The 22,289-nt window shown below is 35.1% G+C and overlaps 1 protein-coding gene across 1 annotated transcript in view; it reads left to right on the forward strand.

The window, feature by feature from the left end:
* The window catches only part of LOC121972256, a 29,485-nt gene extending 9,082 nt beyond the window's left edge, over nt 1-20,403 (forward strand). The window contains exons 6-7 of the mRNA XM_042523944.1: nt 19,982-20,298; nt 20,383-20,403. Of these exons, the coding sequence (XP_042379878.1) occupies nt 19,982-20,298; nt 20,383-20,403 (338 nt within the window). The remainder of the gene's footprint in view (nt 1-19,981; nt 20,299-20,382) is intronic.
* The last annotated feature ends 1,886 nt before the right edge of the window (nt 20,404-22,289 follow it).

Genomic DNA, 22,289 nt, shown 5'->3' on the forward strand with positions numbered 1-22,289 from the left:
TAATTTTTCAAAAATATATTAATTCAAAATAATTTTTGAAAAGCACAGAGTGTATATATATATATATATATATATATATATATATATATATATATATAAATTTGGACAATAGTTTTCAAAGTGATCAAAAAAAAATTATGAAAATATTTTAAGAGTATTTTTCAAATAAAGTGTGAGAGTGTTTTTCAAAATATTTTATAAAAATAATTTGTCAAAAGATTTCAAAAACACCTCCCCTAACGTCAACACTCCCCACTCCCCTTGAAGTTAACACTTCCCATGAAGTCAACACTCCCCCAGAAGTCAACACTAGGGTTTGGGCATAATTTCAAGGGTTTAACATATTTTTCTACCTAAGTGTTTAAGAGATTCAGTGTTAGTAATACTTATGTTTATCGAGTATATTATTTACATAAGTACAGTTAATGTTTGAAGTTTTTACTTTAATTATTTACTTATTAATTATTTAATCAAATTTTAATTATTTGTAAAAATTTAAGTTTTAAATTAGTTTGATCTAGTTAAATTTTAAATGGAGTTTAAAATTTCAAGCTTAAGTTCAAGTTTGAAGTTTAATTTGAAGTTAATCAAATGTCAATAATTTCATTATGATTTAGATTAAGTTTAACTTTAAGTTTAAATGAAATGCTTTCTATGCTTAAACTAAGTTTTATTAAACTAATTTAAATATTTTTTTAAAAAATAAATTTTAAGTTTAAATGAATTTTTAAAATAAATTTTAAGTCTAAATAAATTTTAAGTTTAAAATAATTTTTAAAATAAATTTTAAGTTTAAATAAATTTTACGTTTAAAATAATTTTTAAAATAAATTTTAAGTTTAAAATAATTTTTAAAATAAATTTGAAGTTTAAAAGAATTTTTAAAATAAATTTTAAGTTTAAATAAATTTTAAGTTTAAATAATTTTAAGTTTAAATAATTTTAAGTTTAAAAGAATTTTAATTTTAAATGAATTTTTAAAATAAATTTTAAGTTTAAATAAATCTTAAGTTTAAATGAATTTTTAAAATACATTTTAAGTTTAAAAAAATTTTTAAAATAATTTTAGAATGATTTTTATAGAATTTCTAAATTATTTTGAAAATAATTTTTAAATAATTTTTTTTAAAGAATTTTAAAAATAATTTTTTAAAGAGTTTTTAAAATGATTTTTAAAATAATTTTTAAAATAATTTTTAAAATAATTTTAAAAAAAATTAAAAGAATTTTAAAAATGATTTTTAAACGAATTTTAAAATGATTTTATAGAGAATTTTTAAAATGATTTTTAAAGAATTTTTTAAAATGATTTTTAAAAATAATTTTTTAAAATAATTTAAAAAATAATTTTTAAAAGAAGTTTTGAAATATTTTTTAAAGAATTTTTAAAATGATTTTTAAAAGAATTTTTAAAATGATTTTTAAAAGAATTTTTTAAATGATTTTTAAAGAATTTTTTAAATATTTTTAAAAGAATTTTTAAAATGATTTTTTAAAAGAATTTTGAAATGTTTTTTAAAAAAAATTTTAAAATGATTTTTAACGAGTTTTTAAAAGAATTTTTGAAAGATTTTTAAAGAATTTTAAAATATTTTGAAAAGAAATTTTAAAATATTTTTTAAAAGAATTTTTAAATAATTTGTTTAAAATCATTTTAAAAATGATTTTTTAAAGAGTTTTTTAAATGATTTTAAATAATTTTTTTAGAGAATTTTTTAAAAAATTTTTGAAAGAATTTTAAAAGAATTTTTAAAATGATTTTAAAAATAATTTTTAAAATATTTTTTATATAATTTTTAAAATGATTTTTTATTTTTTTTAAAATAATCTTTAAAGAATTTTAAAATAATTTTTAAATAATTTTTTTAAAAGAATTTTTAAACTGATTTTTAAAATGATTTTGTGAAGGATTTTTAAAAGAATTTTTAAAATGATTTTTAAAGAATTTTTAAAATGATTTTAAAAAGAATTTTTAAAATGATTTTAAAAAGAATTTTTAAAATAATTTTAAAAATAATTTTAAAAATAATATTTAAAGAATTTTTAAACTGGTTTTAAAAGAATTTTTAAATAATTTTTTTAAAGAATTTTTAGAATAATTTTTTAAACAAATTTTTATAATAAGTTTAATTTTATTTGATTTTAATTTAATTTTATTTAGTTCTATTCAATTTGATTTGTTTCGATTCGATTTGGTTTGATTTGATTCGAATTGTTTTGATTCGATTCGAAGTCCTTAGTCATCTCACCTGATCTAGGTTTTCAATCAGGGAATCATTTAATTTTTGTGAGATGAGTTGGATTCAATTTTAGGATTTAGTTTAACTTTGTGTTAGATTCAGGTTTAGCTTTGGGCTCAACAAATAGGCATTCTCTAGATAAAGTTTTGGGCTATGGTGAGCCACTTGGACATCATTAAAATAACCATGCCTTTGAGGTTTTTCAAATATTCCTATCCACTAAATTAATACAAAACCTTGGTCTAACTAGTTAGGATCCGTAAAGGGTAGCTTCGGTTAGTTCCACTAAGCCAAATGCACCAGGTCGAAGCCATATCTTCCTAGACATGCATAGACATAGTTTTCCTAACATACTATCATCTAAAACTTCACCAGTACCGTAGGTCAAGTTAAATTTTTATTCCTTTTTAAGCTAGTCTTAATTACTCTACCAGGTAGGTTGGTTTTGGTTACCCTATCGGGTAGGTTAATTTTGAAGGTGCTAGCTATTTTGGAGTCTCCCCCTGAATTATTGGTTTGTTATTTTTAAGTTTTAGTGAAGATTTAATGTTTAATTTCGAATTTAAATTTACGTTTTAAGTCTTAATTCAATTTAAGTGTTAATTTAATTTTAAATTAATTAAATTGTTTGAATTACATCTTGTTGATTAATTTTATAATAAAAAAATACTTGATTATATCTTAGATTTGATTTAGACTTGTAATTCAAGTCTAGATTTAATGATTTAATTATTTGTTCTTTTGAATACCAGGTAGGTTGGTTTTGGTTACCCTATCGGGTAGGTTAATTTTGAAGGTGCTAGCTATTTTGGAGTCTCCCCCTGAATTATTGGTTTGTTATTTTTAAGTTTTAGTGAAGATTTAATGTTTAATTTCGAATTTAAATTTACGTTTTAAGTCTTAATTCAATTTAAGTGTTAATTTAATTTTAAATTAATTAAATTGTTTGAATTACATCTTGTTGATTAATTTTATAATAAAAAAAATACTTGATTATATCTTAGATTTGATTTAGACTTGTAATTCAAGTCTAGATTTAATGATTTAATTATTTGTTCTTGTTTATTTTTCAAAAGATTAATTTATTTTTCTAATTTCCTAAATCTTGAATAAAAGATTAAGGAATTACATTCTAAATTATTGCTTAGATTTTTATTTTTTAATTTATTTGGTTGAGCATGCACATCTAATTGTTGAGGTACATCTAACCTAGAGCAATGATAATTATCTAATTTATTACTATGTAGAAAAAACTGGATTGTCATGTATAGTAAACTTACTAACCTTTGCTCCCCCTAGATCCTTGGGTCTTTTTTCTGGATATTGAAGTTTGTAGTGACCCATATTTTTGCAATTGAAGCATTGGATATGCTCCTTCCCTTTTTGAATTTTAGGTGTCGACTTCTCCTTTACCTCTAGTTGTGTGACTCGAGTCTTATAGGTGGGACACTTACTTTTATAATGCCCTCTTTCACTGAATTTAAAACATATTAAATGATATTTAAATTTTGAATTTTTAAATTTACCTTTAGAATCCTTGTTAGGATTCTCCTCCTTGTCCACCGTCATCTCAGATTCGACTTTTAAGTTTTGTTCTAACTCTAATTCAGATCCTTCCATCTCTTCTTGTGCCATTAAGGCCATAAAGCTTGTTTGGTCTGATTCTGAGGATGACTCTGGGGATTCGGACTCAGATCCAAACTCTAATTTGACTTAATCCTCTAGCTCCATCGGCTCGTCATGAAGCTTGGTCAGGTAGGTCCAAAACTCGTAGGCATCCTTGACTTTTCTTATCTTGCAATTAACTTTGTTAGGTAATAATTCTGAAACTAATTTTATTACCTTTTGGTTTGCTTCCGAGTTTTGTGTTGATCTTCTCAGTGCCAAGCCACTATCAAAGTCGTTCATGGAGATGAAGCTTTCCATCTACATCCTCCATAAATTGAATTCATGCCTCTCGTACATCTCATATGGAGGTGGTTCATGGATGCTCCGTCCTTCTAGAAGAGACATGATCTTGCACACAAGGAAACAAACAAAAAGAATCCCAAGACTTGGTCTTGGATTAGCAGTGCTGGAGGAAAAGAAATATGCGTGAAAAAATAATATTTTTTTTAAATAATAAAATATTAAAAAAATATTATTACAAATTTTTGAAAATGCGATATTTCGCTAATACCGACCAATGGTGAAAAGTTGAAAATGAAGTTTTCAAAAATGATTTTGGTGGGAAAAAATGAAAGGCGTAAGAATATTTTTTAAACCCAAACGATATCTATTTTACTTTTGAAAAGGACCCCCCTTGCTTGATTGGTGGTTGCACCAAATCATAGCAGTACCTGCTCTGATACCACTTGTTGGATCGTAAGCATTCGATAGAGGGGGGGCTGAATATCGATTAAAAAAAATTATCGAGAATACACAGCGGAATAAGTAAAGCGAAAAAGAAATGACACAAGTAATTTTTTACTTGGTTCGGAGCCTGTGTTGACTCCTACTCCAAGGCCCGCACACAAGGGTGCTTTCGATAGGTAATCACTAATAATTCGAAATGTAGATTACAAAACAAGTACAGGAATTATTAGAGATTGAAAGAACTGACAATAAAAAAAATTACAAACAAACTAGCAATTTGTCGGAGAGCTTTCGTAGCGTCGTAGGAGCGCAGAAGAGCATATCGTGAGTTGTGTTTCTGACTTCAGCCTTGACCCTCCTTATATAGGAGGTTCGGGGTGCCCAGAACCTTCAGGGTGCCTGGAACCTTCGAGGTGCTCGGAACCTTCAGGGTGCCCTGGATGTGATGTAGCCGAGCCAATCAATGAGCTCCACTTGGCGAGGCGATGTTGGGATAAAATTTCATCTCTCGGGCGCCCGGATCCCTCTCGGGCTCCTGAACCTCTGGGCGCTCAGAACCATCCCGGGCGCCCGGACCCCAGTTTTCCAACAGGTTCCTTCCTGCAAGAAGACGTTAGTCCGGAGGCAAACATATGATATATATATCCTGCAAAACAAGGTGTTAACACAATTTAAGTTTAACAAGTAGAGTATTACTTAGATTTCATCTCTCCGAGACCGAAATCTAGTCAAGACCTCGACTTAGAGTTCTGAAATGGTTCTAAGTCGGATCGGCGCCTAAGTTCCCTTCCCGGGAACGCGTCCTCACAGTCACTCCCCTCCAGTGACTTACCTTCACTTACCTGCCAGACGTCCGGTCAGCCCTTCGACCCATCTGGGGCTTTGTGTCAGCTATCTGGTCAACCCGTCAACCTAGTTGAGCTTCCTTGCAACACTAAGTTAGCACAGTATTAATAGAATTCAAGTATAACCTAGGGTTACCTCCTAGGGTTGCCTAGCTTCACTCACTAGGACTTCCATTGCCTGACTTCACTCACCAGGACTTACTTCACCTAGCTTCACTCACTAGGGCCTGGCTTCACTCACCAGGACTTCCTCCACCTAGCTTCACTCACTAGGGCCCGACATCACTCACCAGGACTTCCACCACTTAGCTTCACTCACTAGGGTCCGACTTCACTCACCAAGACTTCCACCACCTAGCTTCACTCACTTGGGCCTGACTTCACTCATTGGGACTTCCACCACCTAGCTTCACTCACTAGGACCCGACTTCACTCACCGGGACTTCCACTTTGCCTAACCTTTGGTTAGGACTTACCTTTGCTAGTCATCTAGTCCTAACTAGACTTCTCACTCTCAAACATCAAGTCCTGTTTGGGTCAACCCTTGGTCATATTATCAAACATCGAAACCCTAGAGGTCGATTGCACCAACAATACTAACTGCAAATAAAATATTAGGTTGACTTGCAGTTAAGTGCAAAAGGCTGCCTACGGCACTCCTATAATATCTTAGATCTATAGGTTTTCCTTTTTGGATCATTATCTAAGGTTGTGTTAGTTGTCATTGATATTTTTATTTCTTTGGTATTTTCTATTCCAAATTTTTTAAATAATTCTTTGATATATTTTTGTTGGTAAACATAGTTTTCTTCATTTGTTTGTTTGATTTGTAATCCTAAGAAATAAGTTAGTTTACCTACTAGGCTCATTCAAATTCTTATTCCATTAAAATTACAAAATCTTGCAAAAATTCGGAGTCAGTTGAACCAAAGATTATGTCAACTACATATACTTGGGCTATGAAGGTATCTTGTTTGACTGATTTTACAAATAGAGTTTAATCAATTTGACCTTGGTTGAATCCTTTGGCAATTAGATACGAGGTCAACCTTTCATAACAGACCCTAGGTGCTTGTTTAAGATCATACAAGGCTTTCTTTAATTTAAACACATAGTCAGGATGATCTATACTTTCAAACCCAGGTAGTTGACCTACATAAACTTCGTCTTTTATTAGCTTATTTAAGAAGGCGGATTTAACATCTATTTGATAAAGTTTAAATCCTTTATGATTTTCTTCTTGCCTGACTAATGTTGTGTTTTGTTGTGCTTGACCGGGTGCTTGAGCTATTGGTGCAGGAAGCATTCGACGATCGAACCTATGTTTTGATTATGTCAAAGAGATCAAAGTTAATGTGTTTTGTTTACTAATATGTTGAATGAGCATTGCAGGAAAAGTCCTAAGTGCACTTAGGCAAAAGTCCTAGCTGCGATTAGGCAAGTGGAAAACCCTAGGGGGCGGTAACCTTAGGTCATAGGGGGTGGTAACCCTATGCGGAAAACCTTGGAGGGTCGAGGTCTTCGGGCAAAAATCCTAGGGGGCGGTAACCCTAGGTTGAAATCCTGGTGTCGTGAATCGGGTAGAAGACTGGACGGCTTGTGGACCGGACGTCCAGCATGAAGACCAGAAGACTTGAGCACTGAGCAAAAGTCCAGTCGGTCTGGAGGACTAAACTGGTGAAAGGTAAACTCTCCTGAGTGGAGTAGGTGAGGACGCGTTCCCTGGAAGAGGGAACAGTAGGCATCGGTTCGACCTAGGGTTTCCGGTCAGAAATCCGAAATCAGAATCGGATAGTCCGGAGACTGTCAAAGTATTTCGATTATCATATTTATGTTTTGCAGGATATGTTTGTGTTTTGGGACTAACATGTTTTGCAGGTACAAGAAAACAAGGTTTTCCCTCGGATGAATAGTGTCCGAGGCATCTCCATGGAGCTTAGAGGCGCCTCGGGTGCAAAGGAGCTGAGTTTACGCACAACATAGCTGGAGGAGCCTCAGACTGAGCTGGAGGTGCCTTGGATAGCTTGGAGGCATCTTCAAGGTTGAAGGAGGTGCCTTCAACCGGATCAACGAAGAAGATTTTCAGCGCTCATTAGTGCGGTTGACTCGGCGGGTTTGAGGTGCCTCAGTGAAGCTATGAGGTGCCTCCAACAGTGCATAAAAGGGGGTTCGAGCAACACCTTTGAAACAGACTTTTATAAGCCATCTTTGTGCAACGAGCCGCTCAAGAAACGACCCAACGACGCTACAACACGAAGCCGACAACCCGAAACTCTGAATCTACTATTTATTTTGTTGTTGGTAAATTTAACAGCTTTTATTGTACGTAATTTGTAATACCTTTTTGAAATTATAGTTGTTGCCCAGCGTAAACGCTCAACGAGCGTGGGCCTTGGAGTAGGAGTCACCATCGGCTCCGAACCAAGTAAATAGCTTGTGTTCGTATGTTGTTTTCGTTCTATTTTCGTTGCATTTACTCGAACGATTTCCGAACCCGAAACACGTGAAAGCCACGAGCACTATTCACCCCCCTCTAGCGTGGCATCGATCCAACATGATCTTGCCTGGCCAAGAGTGGCAGAAGTCCTGTTTGTAATTGATCCATCCGGTACTTTAACTTAAGCAGACTATTTTACCGTAGATACTGTCGGTGGTTTGGGGTTGGAGAACACTGCCGATATCGAGGATTACGAGCTTGCTGATTCCTCAGGGTATAACAATTTTCTGTGCTATGAGTACTCGTTAGATGGTATGTGCACCATCTTCGTGAGATCTCTTGAGGAACCCCCACGTGTTGCACAGCTTGTGTAACGACCACCCTTCTTACTACTACTCTCTAAGCGCGACCGTTACCTAACTATTACTCTACTTACTAGTGTCACTTATGCTAATATTAGCAACACTTAGATTTATCACGGCCCCAGAGGAAGTCCTACCGAAAAATTTCGACAGAATCTCCTCTGTACCGGTGACCAAATCAACCATACAGACACTATATACACAGCCACAGGCGGCTGGAACATACTTTTTTTTTTTCACAACCACGCAGTATAATAACACAATAAGAAGAAGGAAACTACTCTAGCAATAGCAAACAACTATATCACTCCAACAATAGGACCCAACTACAAGTGCGGAATAAACTTAATTACAATCTCAACTCATAATAATATTTAAAGAAACTAAAAGAACTCTAAACAGAAGAGTCTTGACAATTTGCCAGCAAACTCTGGATCTCTCCATAGTCTAGTCATCACACACCTTCATCACCACCACCTTATCGCCTTCTTTTCATATTTTAGCTTTTCCTTTATCTGCAGTAGGAGGAAAAATAGATCTATAAGCGAAACACTTAGTAAGTATTATACTATCTCACAAAAACTCGAAGTGCATAAAAATGCAAACGATACTGAAACTGAAATGCTAAAAGAAATCTACTCATGCTCATCTAATAGGAAAGTACTCAAATAAACTGCATACTCATGATATACAAGAATAAAGCTGAATACTGGAAATAATACTAAACATGCTCACTAAACTGATAAGAAAGTAATGAAACAAATGCTGTATGCTTAGAAATAAAGAAACTAAACTTCTGTTGATTCTAAACATAGGTGATACTTGCTTCATTTACTTATAGCTTTATACTTGAAATTAATCTTTTAATTTCTTTTACTTTTACTTTTCTTTCTTCTTCTTTTTCTTTGGGCCCAGGCTTAGTACCATCTTATGCGCGCTCCCTAATAGAGACTGCTGTAGTCCCACAGGGTAAAGACCTCGGTCTTACCAGGGCCGAAACCTCGGAAATGGTCACCTGGATTTGTTTAACGACAACCTCGGAAGTCGGGTACTAGCCTCTTACTTTAATTTACTTGTTATCTCTTTTTAAGTAGACCTTAGTCTTTTTCTTACTTATAGCTGCTCATTATAGCAAGGAAAGTCCAAACTAAATGCTATGTGCATACATGTATATGCTAAAATCTGTTCATGCATATCTTAAAGCAAAGGGAAACAAAAATCAGCATACTACTATATGTTATAATCTGTTCATGCACATCTTAAAGCAAAGGGAAACAAAAATCAGCATGCTACTATATGCTAAAATCTGTTCATATGAATACTAAAAATCTGCACATGTGAATAACAAAAATCTGCACACGTGAATCATTAAAAATCTGCGAATGAAACAGAATTAAAAACTAATACTGCTCATGCTATTCTAATACTGCCTACTTTAAATAAAGGCTGCCCTTCTAACTAAATAAGGGTTGTTTTTGCCCTTTGAGTTGCAAGGAAAATGCTAAACCATTCTAACTAATTAAAAGGCTGTTCTTGCCTTTTTGAGTAGCAAGGAAAATGTTAAACCCATTCTAACTAAATAAAGGGCTGTCCTTGGATAAGGAACTACTCATGCTTATTAAGAAACTTTTCTGCTTAAAACAAAGCTGTGAAATTTCGAAACTGAATCGCATGTTGAAATGCAAAGGAAACTAAGCAACTGAAATGCAAAGAAACCAAACACTGGAATGCTAGATAAGGTAGCAAAATAAGCTAACTCTGAATTGTTATAACAAGGTTGTTTATGCCCATCTGCACAGTCCCAAAAGAAAGACAAACTTGCTGGAATTTATGGGCAACAGGTAGATACACAAGGGTACAACACTGAAGTGCTAAAGACATGCTTAAAACATAACTAGGTGCTAGGACTAGAGGCTGTTCGGACATCAAAAAAAATTGGAAAACAGAAATACTATGGCAGGAAATGCTCTAATCTGCATGGCATAAAGAACTAACAGCATAGGCAGAACATGCTATCACTTAACTGCATAAGGAAATTAACAGCATAAGCAAGAAATGCTACAATCTACACGGTATAAGGGAACTAATAGCACAAGACAGCTACATATCAAACCCTAAACCTTTCCCCTCTTGTATCCTTAATGAACTCACGGCAGGGGCTTTTTAAAACCATTTATATCCTTCTTTGAACCTCACGGCAGCAAACATGAACTGGGTGATCTGTACAGTATGACCCAAACACAGGGAAAGCAAGGAAACAAACCGAAACATAGAATGCATGGCAAAATACCTAGTAGCAACTGAAGGAAAGAATGAATAACAACCCTAGCATCATCTATTCAGCACTGCAAATTCCGTGAGCAAGGAAAACGAAAACCTAACATTCAGAGCTACTCCTACCACAGGTGAGTAGTACTTACCCTTGCTTTTAGAACTTACAACCGAAGAGAAGAGGCTTCTAGGGTTCGGATAACTCGAGTTTTCCGACCACTTCTTGCGCCCACGTCTTCTCCTTGCCGAGAGGATTGTGAAGATGAAGAAATCTCTCGGAAAAAACCCTCCACCGATCGCCAGAGTGAAGCCTAGCCTCCGCTGTGTTTCTGCCTAAGCAGCGCCGTCGCGTGAAGGAGGAGAAGAAACTTTCGGGTTCGGGAAAAAATTTAGGTCTTTTTAAAACTAGGGTTTTTCCATTATAACTATACCTTAAATATATTTCTCTCCATACTTGATTAACAAAAACCCGCGTAGCTCAGTTGGTTGGCTGCGTCCGGTTGGGTCAGGTCCGGCCGGAGGTCTTGGGTTCGAGTCTCACCTTCAACGTTTTTTGTCAAAACTTATTTCTTTTTGTAAACCTACTAAACGACCTCCAAAAATTACGTAAAAATACTCTAAAAATCCCTAAAAATCTATAGAATATTTTAAAAGCATTTCCAAATATTTTTATGGACTTTTATAACTTGAAATAGAGAAAATTAGGCCATTACAGCTTGAGGTCGAGGTTCAGGATGCCCTAGGGGAGGAACTGCGCTAGGCCTTCTGGGTGGCTGAGCAGGCAACACCGGACGATCCACATTTAGAGTGAGAGTGGGAGCAACCTCTTTCCTTCGAGTAGCTTGAGCTTCCTCCACATTGATGAACTCAGTTGCTCGTTTGATCAATAAATCGAAATTGGTCGGACAGTTTCTGACCAAATCCTTAAAGAAATCATTATCATTAAGCCCTTGAGAGAAGACACTTATCAAGATTTCAGTGGTATCTGTAGGTACATCTATGACTACCTGATTGAACCTCTTAATATAGGCTCTACTAGATTCCTTTGGCCCCTATTTAATTGAAAAGAGACTTCAGGGGATCTTGTGATATTGCTAGTTGCTAGAGAAATGATGAAAAAAATACCTTGTGAAAATCCTTGAAGCAGCAAATAGAATTATTTAATAGCCGCTTAAACTGCCTCTGAGCTGCTCCTCCAAAGGTAGTAAGGAGCATTTGACATTTGACACCATCAATGAATTATTGCAAAAGAGCAGCATTCTTAGATTTAAGAAGATGATCTTCTGGATCGGTTGCTCTAGAATATTCTCTGATATTTAGGTTTTGATAATGCTTCGGCAGAGGATCATCCAATACTCGTTGAGAGAATGGAGTAACGATCATCTCAGGAGAACTATCGCTGGCTACGGTCTTCCCTTTATGTTTATCCCACATAGGCACTTCTCCAAAAGATTCTTAGGGAGCATCCCTCCGTCCTCCTTGCTCAATAGGCGTGCGAAGAAATACTTGAGGATGTTGGTTTGGGGAGAGAGGAGTAGGAAACAAGCAAGCAGGATCCCCTTCCTCACCTCTTCTCTCCCTTTGACAAGCAGTTGTTGATATTGCCGGATTTGGAGCCATGGGCAATGTACCACTAGTATTGACTTGCTGTTATTGCTACCATAGCTTCTGTACTCTAGCATTGAAGAGCAACTCCAGATCTTCTTGTGTCATGGTTACGGTGTTAGGTTTTCTAGCCTCTTCCATCTCGTAGCTTCAGATCTAGGTGAAGATTCCCACAGACGGTGCTAAATTTGATCTTGTCTGAAATCTGCGAGGTGGTGCGCTGGCTCTGGTGCAAGGGGGTTTCAAAGATGATGAACTCTTAAAGATCCGAAAGAGCTCCTCAACGATCCTGCGCACAGTGAGATGAACCAACAAAGCATTAGTGACCTAAGACTGGGGTGGGGATCCCTGCTAGGCCCTCCAACGCTCAAGTCAATTCCTCTCTCAAAGGTGGAAGAAGCAGAAGAAGAAGTACAACCATGAAAGTACTTAGAAATAGAGTTTTGGATGCTAGAGTTTATGTACCTTTCCAACGGAGAGGATCCTCCTTTTATACTATCTCATATAACCTCTGTAGTCATGAGGTGGTCTCCAGTTTGTTAGAGTTTGTTAGAAGATGAAGTCACCCTTTAGGCTTCGTGCAATAATCCTTTAAGGAATATTTTTTATACCCATATGTACCTCTTTTGTCATTTATGACTCATATTCCTGATGAAGTGTGAACAGGAATATGTTCCCATAACTGAAGAAGTTTCTAGAGAATATTTCTTGCCAAATTTGCTAAGCTTATGCCAAGCATGTCTCGTTCGAACATATATATATTGAGAATACCTTCTCTTAAGCATATCTCGGCCGGTCATTCAAGCCGATCATATATATATTGAGAATACCTTTTGTTAAGCATGTTTTGATCCAGAATATACCAAATGCTTTATAAGGTTAAGTGCCCTAAATCTCGGTCAGGCTTTGCCCGGCCAAGTGCATATAAGCACATTGGTGCTCGCTCAGCCTTCACTCGGCCGGTAATATACTAAAGGCTGTATAAAGCTAAGTGCCTTTAAGCTCAGTCAAGCTTTATTCGGCCGAGCACATTATAAACATATTGGTGCTCACTCAGCCTTCGCTCGACTGGTAATATACTAAAGGCTCTATAAGGCTAAGTGCTTTTAAGCTCTGTCAGACTTTGTATGACTGAGCGCATATAAGCACATTGGTGCTTGCTCGGTCTTCATTCGGCCGGTAATATACTAAAGGCTGTATAAAGCTAAGTGCCTTTGAACTCGATCGGGCTTTGTCTGGCCGAGCGCATATAATCACATTGGTGCTCGCTCAACCTTCGCTCGGCCAGTAATATACTAAAGGCTCTATAAGGCTAAGTGCCTTTAAGCTCGGTCGGGATTTATTTGGCCGAGCACATATAAGCACATTGGTGCTCGCTCAGCTTTCCCTTAGCTGGTAATATACTATAAGTTCTATAAGGCTAAGTGCCCTAAAACTCAATTGGGCTTTATCTGACCGAGCGCATATAAGCACATTGGTGCTCGCTCGATCTTCGGTCTACTGGTAATATACTATAAGCTCTAGCTCGATCGAGCTTCGCCTGACCGAGCACCTACAAAAAACCTTTTATTTGGTTAGTCATTATCCTATTAATCATATATTCACCCCACTATGGGCCTCTCCTTTTTCTCTCGACCCTAACCCCAACGTCATCCAACATGCCAGCTTATCATAACCCATATCATCCCTCCACTTGACTAACCCCTTTATCTACTAGTCTAGCCTTGTTTCTAATAATTTTTTCATTTTCACTTAATTTATTTCTAAATACCCATTTTGTTTCTATTACATTTTTATTATTAGGTAATGTTAATAAATCTCAAACTTCATTTCTTGCAAACTAGGCTAGTTCTTCATGTATGGCTATGATCTAGTCTGGGTCAAGTAAGGATTCTTCTACTATTTTGGATTCAATTTTAGAAATTAAAGATAAAGATGATCTAGTCTAAACTCTTAGGTCTAGGTCATCTATAATTTGTTCAATTGGGTGGTCTGAGCTAACTCTTATTGTTCTAGGCTTAATTTATGTTTGTTCATTTTCTCATGGTTGATTTTGTTCATCTTCATATTCGTCTATTGGGTTTTTACTTACTTCCCCTAAATCAGTGCTTGCTCTAACGAAATCAATTGGTTGATAATGAGATTAAGTTGAGTTAGATTCTTTAGAGTTAGTAATTTTATTGAATTTTACATTAGTTATTTCCTCAATTCTTAGAGTGATTTTATTGTAAACTCTATATCCTCTACTATTTAGGGAGTGCCCTACAAAGATTTAATTTTCTACTTTAAGATAAAATTTCCTAAATATTCTCTTGTATTTAATATGTAAACAGGACATCCAAATATCTTTAAATATTTAATATTAGGTAATTTACTAAGGTAAATTTCAAATGGAGTTTTATTATATTTCTTGTTTATTGTTGTCCTATTTTGTACATAGCAAGCTGTACTAACAGCTTTTGCCTAGAAATATTTTGGTAATTGGTATTCATTAAGCATTGTTCTAGTGGCTTCTTAGAGAGTTCTATTTTTTTCTTTCCACTATTCCATTTTGTTGAGGTGTATTAGGACACGAGAATTCTTGATGGTACCCATTTTCTAAGCAGAATTTAGTAAACCTATGATTTTTAAATTCTCTACCGTTATCACTCCTAATTCTTTTGATTTCTGAGTTTTTTTTATTTTCAGCTTGTTTACAAAAATTACTAAATATTTCAAATATTTCATCTTTATTTTTTAAGAATTTTACCTAAGTAAATCTTGATTAATCATTAATTATTACTAGACAGTACAAAGTTCCATTAATATATTTAATTCATGCGAGTCAAATAAGTCTAAATGTAATAATTCAAGTGTAGAATTGGTTTAAGTTTGATTAGTTGGTTTATGGGTTGATTTGATCTGTTTTGCTTGTTGACAAGCATTACAAATTGTTGAGTCTAAGTTAGGTAGCTTTGGTAGTTCTCTAACTAAGTCATTTAATTTGGTGAAATTTCTAAAGTTAGTGTGGGATATTCTCCTATGCCACAACCAGATTTCTTCTTTTTGTATCAAGTGACACTAAAGTGAGGAGCTGGAAAGGTTAATTGTATAAATGTTATTATTCCTAAGTTATTTTAATTTTATTGTAGGATCTTTCATATGTTTAATTAAGTATTCAATGGATATAAACCTAACCTTATATTCTTAATTACATAATTAGCTGACACTGAGTAAGTTAAATTTGAAATTTTCAATAAGAAGTACTTTATTAATAATGAAATTAGATTCTAGTTCAATGCTATCTATTCCAATTACTTTTATTTTGTCGTTGTTTCTAAAGGCAACTGTTCCTAGTATTTTGAAGGTTAATTTTGTGAACATTGTTTGATCTTAGGTCATGTATCCAGAGCAACCACTGTCCAATATCCATTTAGATTCCTAAAAAAATTAGGAAAAATAAACTTTTAGCTTATGTGTGAACTTGATTATAATTTAATTTATTTTAAATTAAATTAATTTATTTTTAATATAATTTTTAATATAACTTAATTTAATTTATTTTTAATTTAATTCTTATTCATCTCACCTGATATATGTTTTCAATCAAGGAATCCTATGATTTTGTGAGATGATAATTAAATTAAATTTCAAGATTTGGTTTAACTTGTGTTAGATTCAAGTTTAGTTTTGAATTCAACAAAAAGATATTCTTTGGATAAACTTCTAAACTATGCTGAGTCACCTGGACATCATTAGAGTAACCTGCTTTCGAAATTTTTCAAATAGTCCTATCCACTGAACTTAATACAAAACTTTGGTCTAACAAGCAAGAATTAGTAAGGAGTAGTTTCAGTTAGCTTCACTAAGCAAAATACACCAGGTCGAAACCATATCTTTCTAGACATGCAAGACATAGTTTTTCTAACCTACTATCATCCAAAACTTCTCCGGTGCTATTTTTTAAGTCAAATTTTTATCCCTTTTTTAACCTAGTCCTAATTACACAGTTAAGTTGTAACGCCCCAAATTTCCTCAATTAGAGTCCTAAAAGTAATTTTAAAATATTTAAAAATGCTATAGAAATATTCTAGGGATTTTTAGAAATTTTTAGAGTATTTTTATGTAATTTTTGGAGGTCGTTTGGTATTTTTATTAAACGAAGGAAGTTTCGACAAAAAAATGTCCAAGCCGAGAATAGAACCCGCGACCTTTGACTCGGTCAAAACACGACTGACCAGGTGGGCAAACAGATTTTTCTGTTTAGAAAAGGTAGCGAATTTATTTAAGATAGTTAACAAAATATTGGATTATAAAAGGGATAAGTTGATCTTGGATTTGTTTGTTTAGAAAAGATAGCGAATTTATTTAAGATAGTTAACAGAATATTATAAAAAGGATAAGTTGATGTTGGATTTGTTTGTTTAAAAAAAGTAGCAAATTTATTTAAGATAATTAACAGAACATTAGATTATAAAAGGGATAAGTTGATGTTGGATTTGTTTGTTTAGAAAAAGTAGCAAATTTATCTAAGATAATTAACAGAATATTAGATTATAAAAGGGGATAAGTTGATGCTCTGTTTTCCCGTGACTTAAACCATTCTCTCCTTCTCTTGTGCGTACGATGGCGGAGCTCGGGCAGAAAATGAAAGGGAGTTAGGGTATCATCTCCGGCGAGCGGCCAAGGTCCTAGATGCCCTTTTTGTTCGGTTGTGAGTCCAAGAATCAAGGTAAGTGCTTCTCACCTGTAGTAGGAGTAGTTTCGGACCTTTGTTCTTCTTGAATTCGAAGCATGAGAAGCGTTTATAGTGCAGATTTTTAATTAAGACTGTAGTGCAGATTTCTTAGAGCTTAAAATGCAGATTTCTTTAGAGCAGATTTCTTTAGAGCTTGTAGTGTAGATTTCATAAGAGCTTATGGTGCAGATTTCTTTAAAGTCTATAGTGCACATTTTTTGTGGAACTTGTAGTGCAGATTTTTGGTGGAATTTATAGTACAGATTTTTGGTGGAACTTGTAGTACAGATGTTTTGTGAAACTTATAATGCAGTTTTTAAAGAAAAAGATTATAGTGCAGTTTGGTTAAGTATTATAGTGCAGAATTTATGTTTGCATAGTATGCAGAAATAGTGTAGCATAGAATGTAGAATCTTGATTAGTATAGTATGCAGAATTTTGACTAGCATAGTATGCAGATTTTAGATAAGCTTAGTATGCAGATTTTAGATAAGCTTAGTATGCAGATTTTAGATAAGCTTAATAGGCAGATTTTAGTTAAGCTTAATATGCATATTTCTGTTTAAACTTGTATGCAGATTTTGTTTAAGCATTTCAGTGTTAGAATTTGTTTAAACATTTCAGTTTTGTAAGAAGCATTCTTTTAAAGAAAAGTATAAGAAAGATAAAGAAAAGAAAGAAAAGGCCGAGGCCTTAAGTAGATCCCAAAGTCAAGACTTTAGGGGTTTTAGGCACACAAGGTGCTAAAGAAAATGCCGAGGCATTATATAGAAGTATTAAAAGATAACAAGTATTTTACTTTTATCAGTGGCACTGTACTGGACTCTCTGTCCTTGGGCTGGGCTCCCATAGTCGTCCCTAGGTTTAGATAACCTAGTAGTAACGGCTCGGCCGACGGTCGACGGTCGACGACCATAGGGTCGCCAAATGGGCCGCCGAATGGGTCGGGTCGTTACAAAAGAAAAAGCATAGTTGCCGGGCCCAAGAAAAAGTTGATTATTATTTTGAAATATTATAAGTATAAGTTTTTGAACAAGTAAAGCAAGTTTTACATTAGTATAAAGTATTTAAAGAATAAGTCTTTAAACAAGTGAAATAAGATTCAGAAGGCGTTTAGAATTCAGTAAGCTTAGTTCTTTATGCTAGCATGATTGTATAGATTTACTCTACATGTTTAGCCTTTCAGTATGTTTCTTTCACTAGTTGATGAGCATGAGTAGATTTCCTTTTGAGCATTCAGTTTTAGATTTCAATATGTCCTCATGCATATCGAGATTTTGTGAGTTAGATAGCGCTTACTAAGCAAATTTTGCTTATAGACTACACTTCCTCTTACTGCAGATACAGGAAAAGAAAAGATATAGAAAGAAAGGTGACAAGGAGGTGTTCGAAGGATGTGTGATGCCAGGACTATAGAAGCCTTGGGATTTAGCATAAGAATTTATTAACAAAGAGTTGAGTAGAATGTATTAGATGAGTCATTTAGTCTTCCGCTGCTAGTTAATTGTAAGTTTTGAGTTCTCTGAGAGTTTTAGGAATTACTATCAATATGTGAACAAGGATAGTTTAGTAAAGGTAGTAGTCCAGTAACGCTCCACCCTCGCAGTCCAGTAGCGAGGAGGGTGGGGTGTTACATAAGTAAACTATTATTTTGGAGGTGCCAACTAATTTGGAGCCCCCCCTGAATTATTGAACTTTGGGTTTAGGTTTTAGGTTTGTGTCGATATGTTTTATAGTTATAGTAGACTTTGTTATAGTTTGAATTTAGATTGATTTTGTATTTGTTGGTGTGGTTAGCACTGACGGTCTGACTGAGGTTTTGATGAATGACAAAATAGGTTAAGTTAGTTTCGTTGTGATCTAACACTTTGACGAAGTGTGTAGGAGAATCCCAACTAGGTCGACGGGCCGACCGGATAGCTAGCACAAAGTCCAGACTGGTCGACGGACTGACCTGATGTCTGGCACGAAGTCCAGCTAGGTCGACGGACTGACCTGATAGCTGGCACAAAGTCCAGACTAGTCGACGGGCTGACCTGATGTTTGGCATGAAGTCCAGCTAGGTCAACGGGCTGACCTGATAGCTGACACAAAGTTCAGACGGGTCGACAAGCTAACCGAACGTCTAGCAGGTAAGTTAAGGTAAGTCACAGGAGGGGAGTGACTTGGTGAGGACGCGTTCCCTGTTTGAGGGAACAGTAGGCGTCGTTCCAACTTAGAACCATTTCAGAAATCTAAGTTGAGATCGTTATTAGATTCCGGTCTCGGTGAGACGGAATCTAATTACTATTCTTTTATTATATTTGTGCTAACTTTTGTTTTGCAGGGTAGTTTAGCTTTTATTTTTGCCTCGGACTAACACTTTCTTGCTGGAGAAGAACTTTCTGGAGAAAGGTGGTCCGGGCGCCCAGAAGGCAAAACTCTATCTCGTCGTCACGAGGAGCGCACTGATTGGCTGGGCCTACGCCATGGTCCGGGCGCCCGGAGCATCCTATATAAGGAGGTCTCACTCTGGAGCAAAATACACCATCATCTTCCAACGACTGCTCTACCGCGTTGTTCTCCTGTGACATTGCAATGCTGTGAAGCTTCTCCGACAACCAACTGCTAAAAGTTTCCTTTCTTTTATTGTTGTCAGTACTTCTTCTTTAAAAGTTCTTGTACTTACATTTGTACCCTTTTTGTGAACTGCTAGTGAATTACCCAACGAAAACACTCGACGAGTGCGGGCCTTGGAGTAGGAGTCGATGAAGGCTTCGAACCAAGTAAAAATAATCTGTGTTAGCATTATGTTTTGCTTTTATTTTTCCACTGCTTACTCTACTCTTGAACAAATTTTAAATCGCTATTCACCCCCTCCCCCCCTCTAGCGTACTCTACGATCTAACAAGTAGTATTAGAGCAGATACCGCTCTGATTTGGTGCAACCACTAATCAGACAAAAGGGGTGGATTTTTTTTTCTTTTTCGGCTTTAAGTTTTTCAAAACAATCCAAACTGGTATTGTTGCCTTTTTGGACCTTTTTTCTAAGCAAGTTAAAATAAATTGGTGCAACACCAATTCAGTCTTAAAATTTCTTTCTTTCTCCCACACTGCTAATCCAATACCAAGTCTTGGGATTTCTCTTTTCTTGTTTTTTTGTGTGCAAGGTAAAATGTCTCAGATTGAAGGTTTCAGCACAATCCGCCCCCCTCTATTCAACGGTAACGATTTCCCCTATTGGAAGAAGCGAATGGAGGTCTATTTGAAGATCGACTTCGACCAGTGGTTTAGCATCACCAGAGGATACAAGGCGCTGGTCGACAACTCCGAAAATCCACTGGACCCAGAACAATGGAATCAAGACATGAAGAAGAAAGCCCAGACGGATTTCAAAGCACTCAACACTTTGCAATGCGGGCTGACGAAGGAAGAGCTGAACCGGGTGGACCCACACCAAAATGTGAAGGAACTATGGGACAAGCTCGTCGAACTACACGAAGGAACAAGCGACGCCAAGGTAACTAAACGTGATCTTTTTCTAAATAGATTATTTAATATTAAAATACAGGAAGGAGAGACGACAAGTTAGCTCCATGCAAGGATCAAAGACATCCTCAACGGACTTCACGTCATAGGCCACCAAATGGAGAATCACGATTTGATCAGGTACGCTCTAAACGCATTTCCTCAAAATGTATTGTGGGCATCCATCGTGGATGCCTGCAAGATTTCGAATAATCTTTCTAAGTTAAAATTAGATGAGCTGTTTTGCAAACTTGAGCTACATGAGCAAACTAACGCCAGAACCGAGAAATGTATCGCTTTGTTTGCAGGTTCCTCCAAGGAAAAGACAAAGATCAAGCCTAAACCAGAAGATGAGTTTGACCAAGATTCAGAAGACGAAGAGTACTTGGTGAACTTAGTAAGGAAGATGTTCACCAGGAGGAAGAAGAACTTTAGCAAAAAAGACCTGCAGAAGATCAATTCCATAATTGAACCAAGAAACGTGACCTGCTTTGGGTGCAACAAGAAGGGCCACTACAAACACGAGTGCCCAAAATTGAAGAATGAGAAGTCAAAGACGACCAAGAAGAAGGCACTCAAAGCGATGTGGGATGACTCAGCTTTAGAAGAATCGGAGGTCGAAGATCAGAAGCACCAAAACCACCTCGCGCTAATGGCTCGCGAATCAGAGGATGAATTGGAAGACTGGTCCGAATCCGAATCGAGCCACGAGTCCGTACTCATTTCCGAAGGTCCTGAAGAGGTATACCTTAGTTTAAATAAGAAATTTTTTAAAATCATTGCATGTTTAGATAGAAAATTAACTGCAATTGAAAATAAAAAAAAATGCTCCTTGAGGAAAACCAAAACCTCAAGGAACAAATTACAAATTCTAATCCAACTCAAGCCTTAACACTTGAGGAGGAAAATTCAACACTAAAAGTTGAAATTAATAAATTAAAAGGGCTTTTAGAGAAATTTACAACTAGATCTAAAAATTTAGATCTTATATTAAATAATCAAAAAGTTGTTTACAATAAATCTAGACTTGGATACAAGTCGAATTCAAATAAGTCGTTTATGTCTCTAATAACTCAACACAAACAACAAAATAAAGCTTGGGTTTCGAAAACGTGCTTAACCACGCAAGTAGGAATTAACCAATATTATATACCCAAAGATAAAATATATTATATAAAATCAAATAAACCAAATCAAAAGCCAAAATATAAACCTAGATCAACTAAACCAAAAACAAACTATTTTAGAACCTACCAAAAATTGGATTATCATTAAGTTAAATACAATTATAAAAGTAATCGACATAAACCCAAAATTAAAACCTAGATCAGATTAATAATTCAGGAGGAGGCTCCAAAATAGTTGGCACCTCCAAAAATAATCTACCCGACAGAGTAACCAAAAATTAACCTACCCGGTAAGGTAATTAGGACTAGTTTAAAAATGTACAATAGTTTAACTTGACCTACGGTACTGGTGAAGTTTTGGATGATAGTACATTAAGGAACTCTGTCTATGCATGTCTAAGAAGATATAGCTTCGACCTGGTGCATTTGGCTTAGTGGAACTAACCGAAGCTACCCCTTACGGATCCTAACTAGTTAGACCAAAATTTTGTACTAAGTTCAGTGAATAGTACTATTTGAAAAACCTTCAAGGCATGGTTACTCTAATGATATCTAAGTGACTCACCATAGCCCAGAAGTTTATCCAGAGAATGCATATTTGTTGAGCCCAAAGCTAAACCTGAACCTAATACAAAGTTAAATCAAACCCAAAAAATTGAACTTAACTTCATCTCACAAAAATTATAGGTTTCCCTTATTGAAAAAATAGATCGGGTGAGATGACTAAGGACTTCGAATCGAACCAAATCGAATCGAATCAAATCGAATCAAATCAAATCGAATCGAATCGAATCAAATCAAATCAAATCGAATCAAGTCAAAT

The sequence above is a fragment of the Zingiber officinale genome, chromosome 4A (assembly GCF_018446385.1).
Source record: "Zingiber officinale cultivar Zhangliang chromosome 4A, Zo_v1.1, whole genome shotgun sequence".
NCBI classification, from domain to species: domain Eukaryota; kingdom Viridiplantae; phylum Streptophyta; class Magnoliopsida; order Zingiberales; family Zingiberaceae; genus Zingiber; species Zingiber officinale.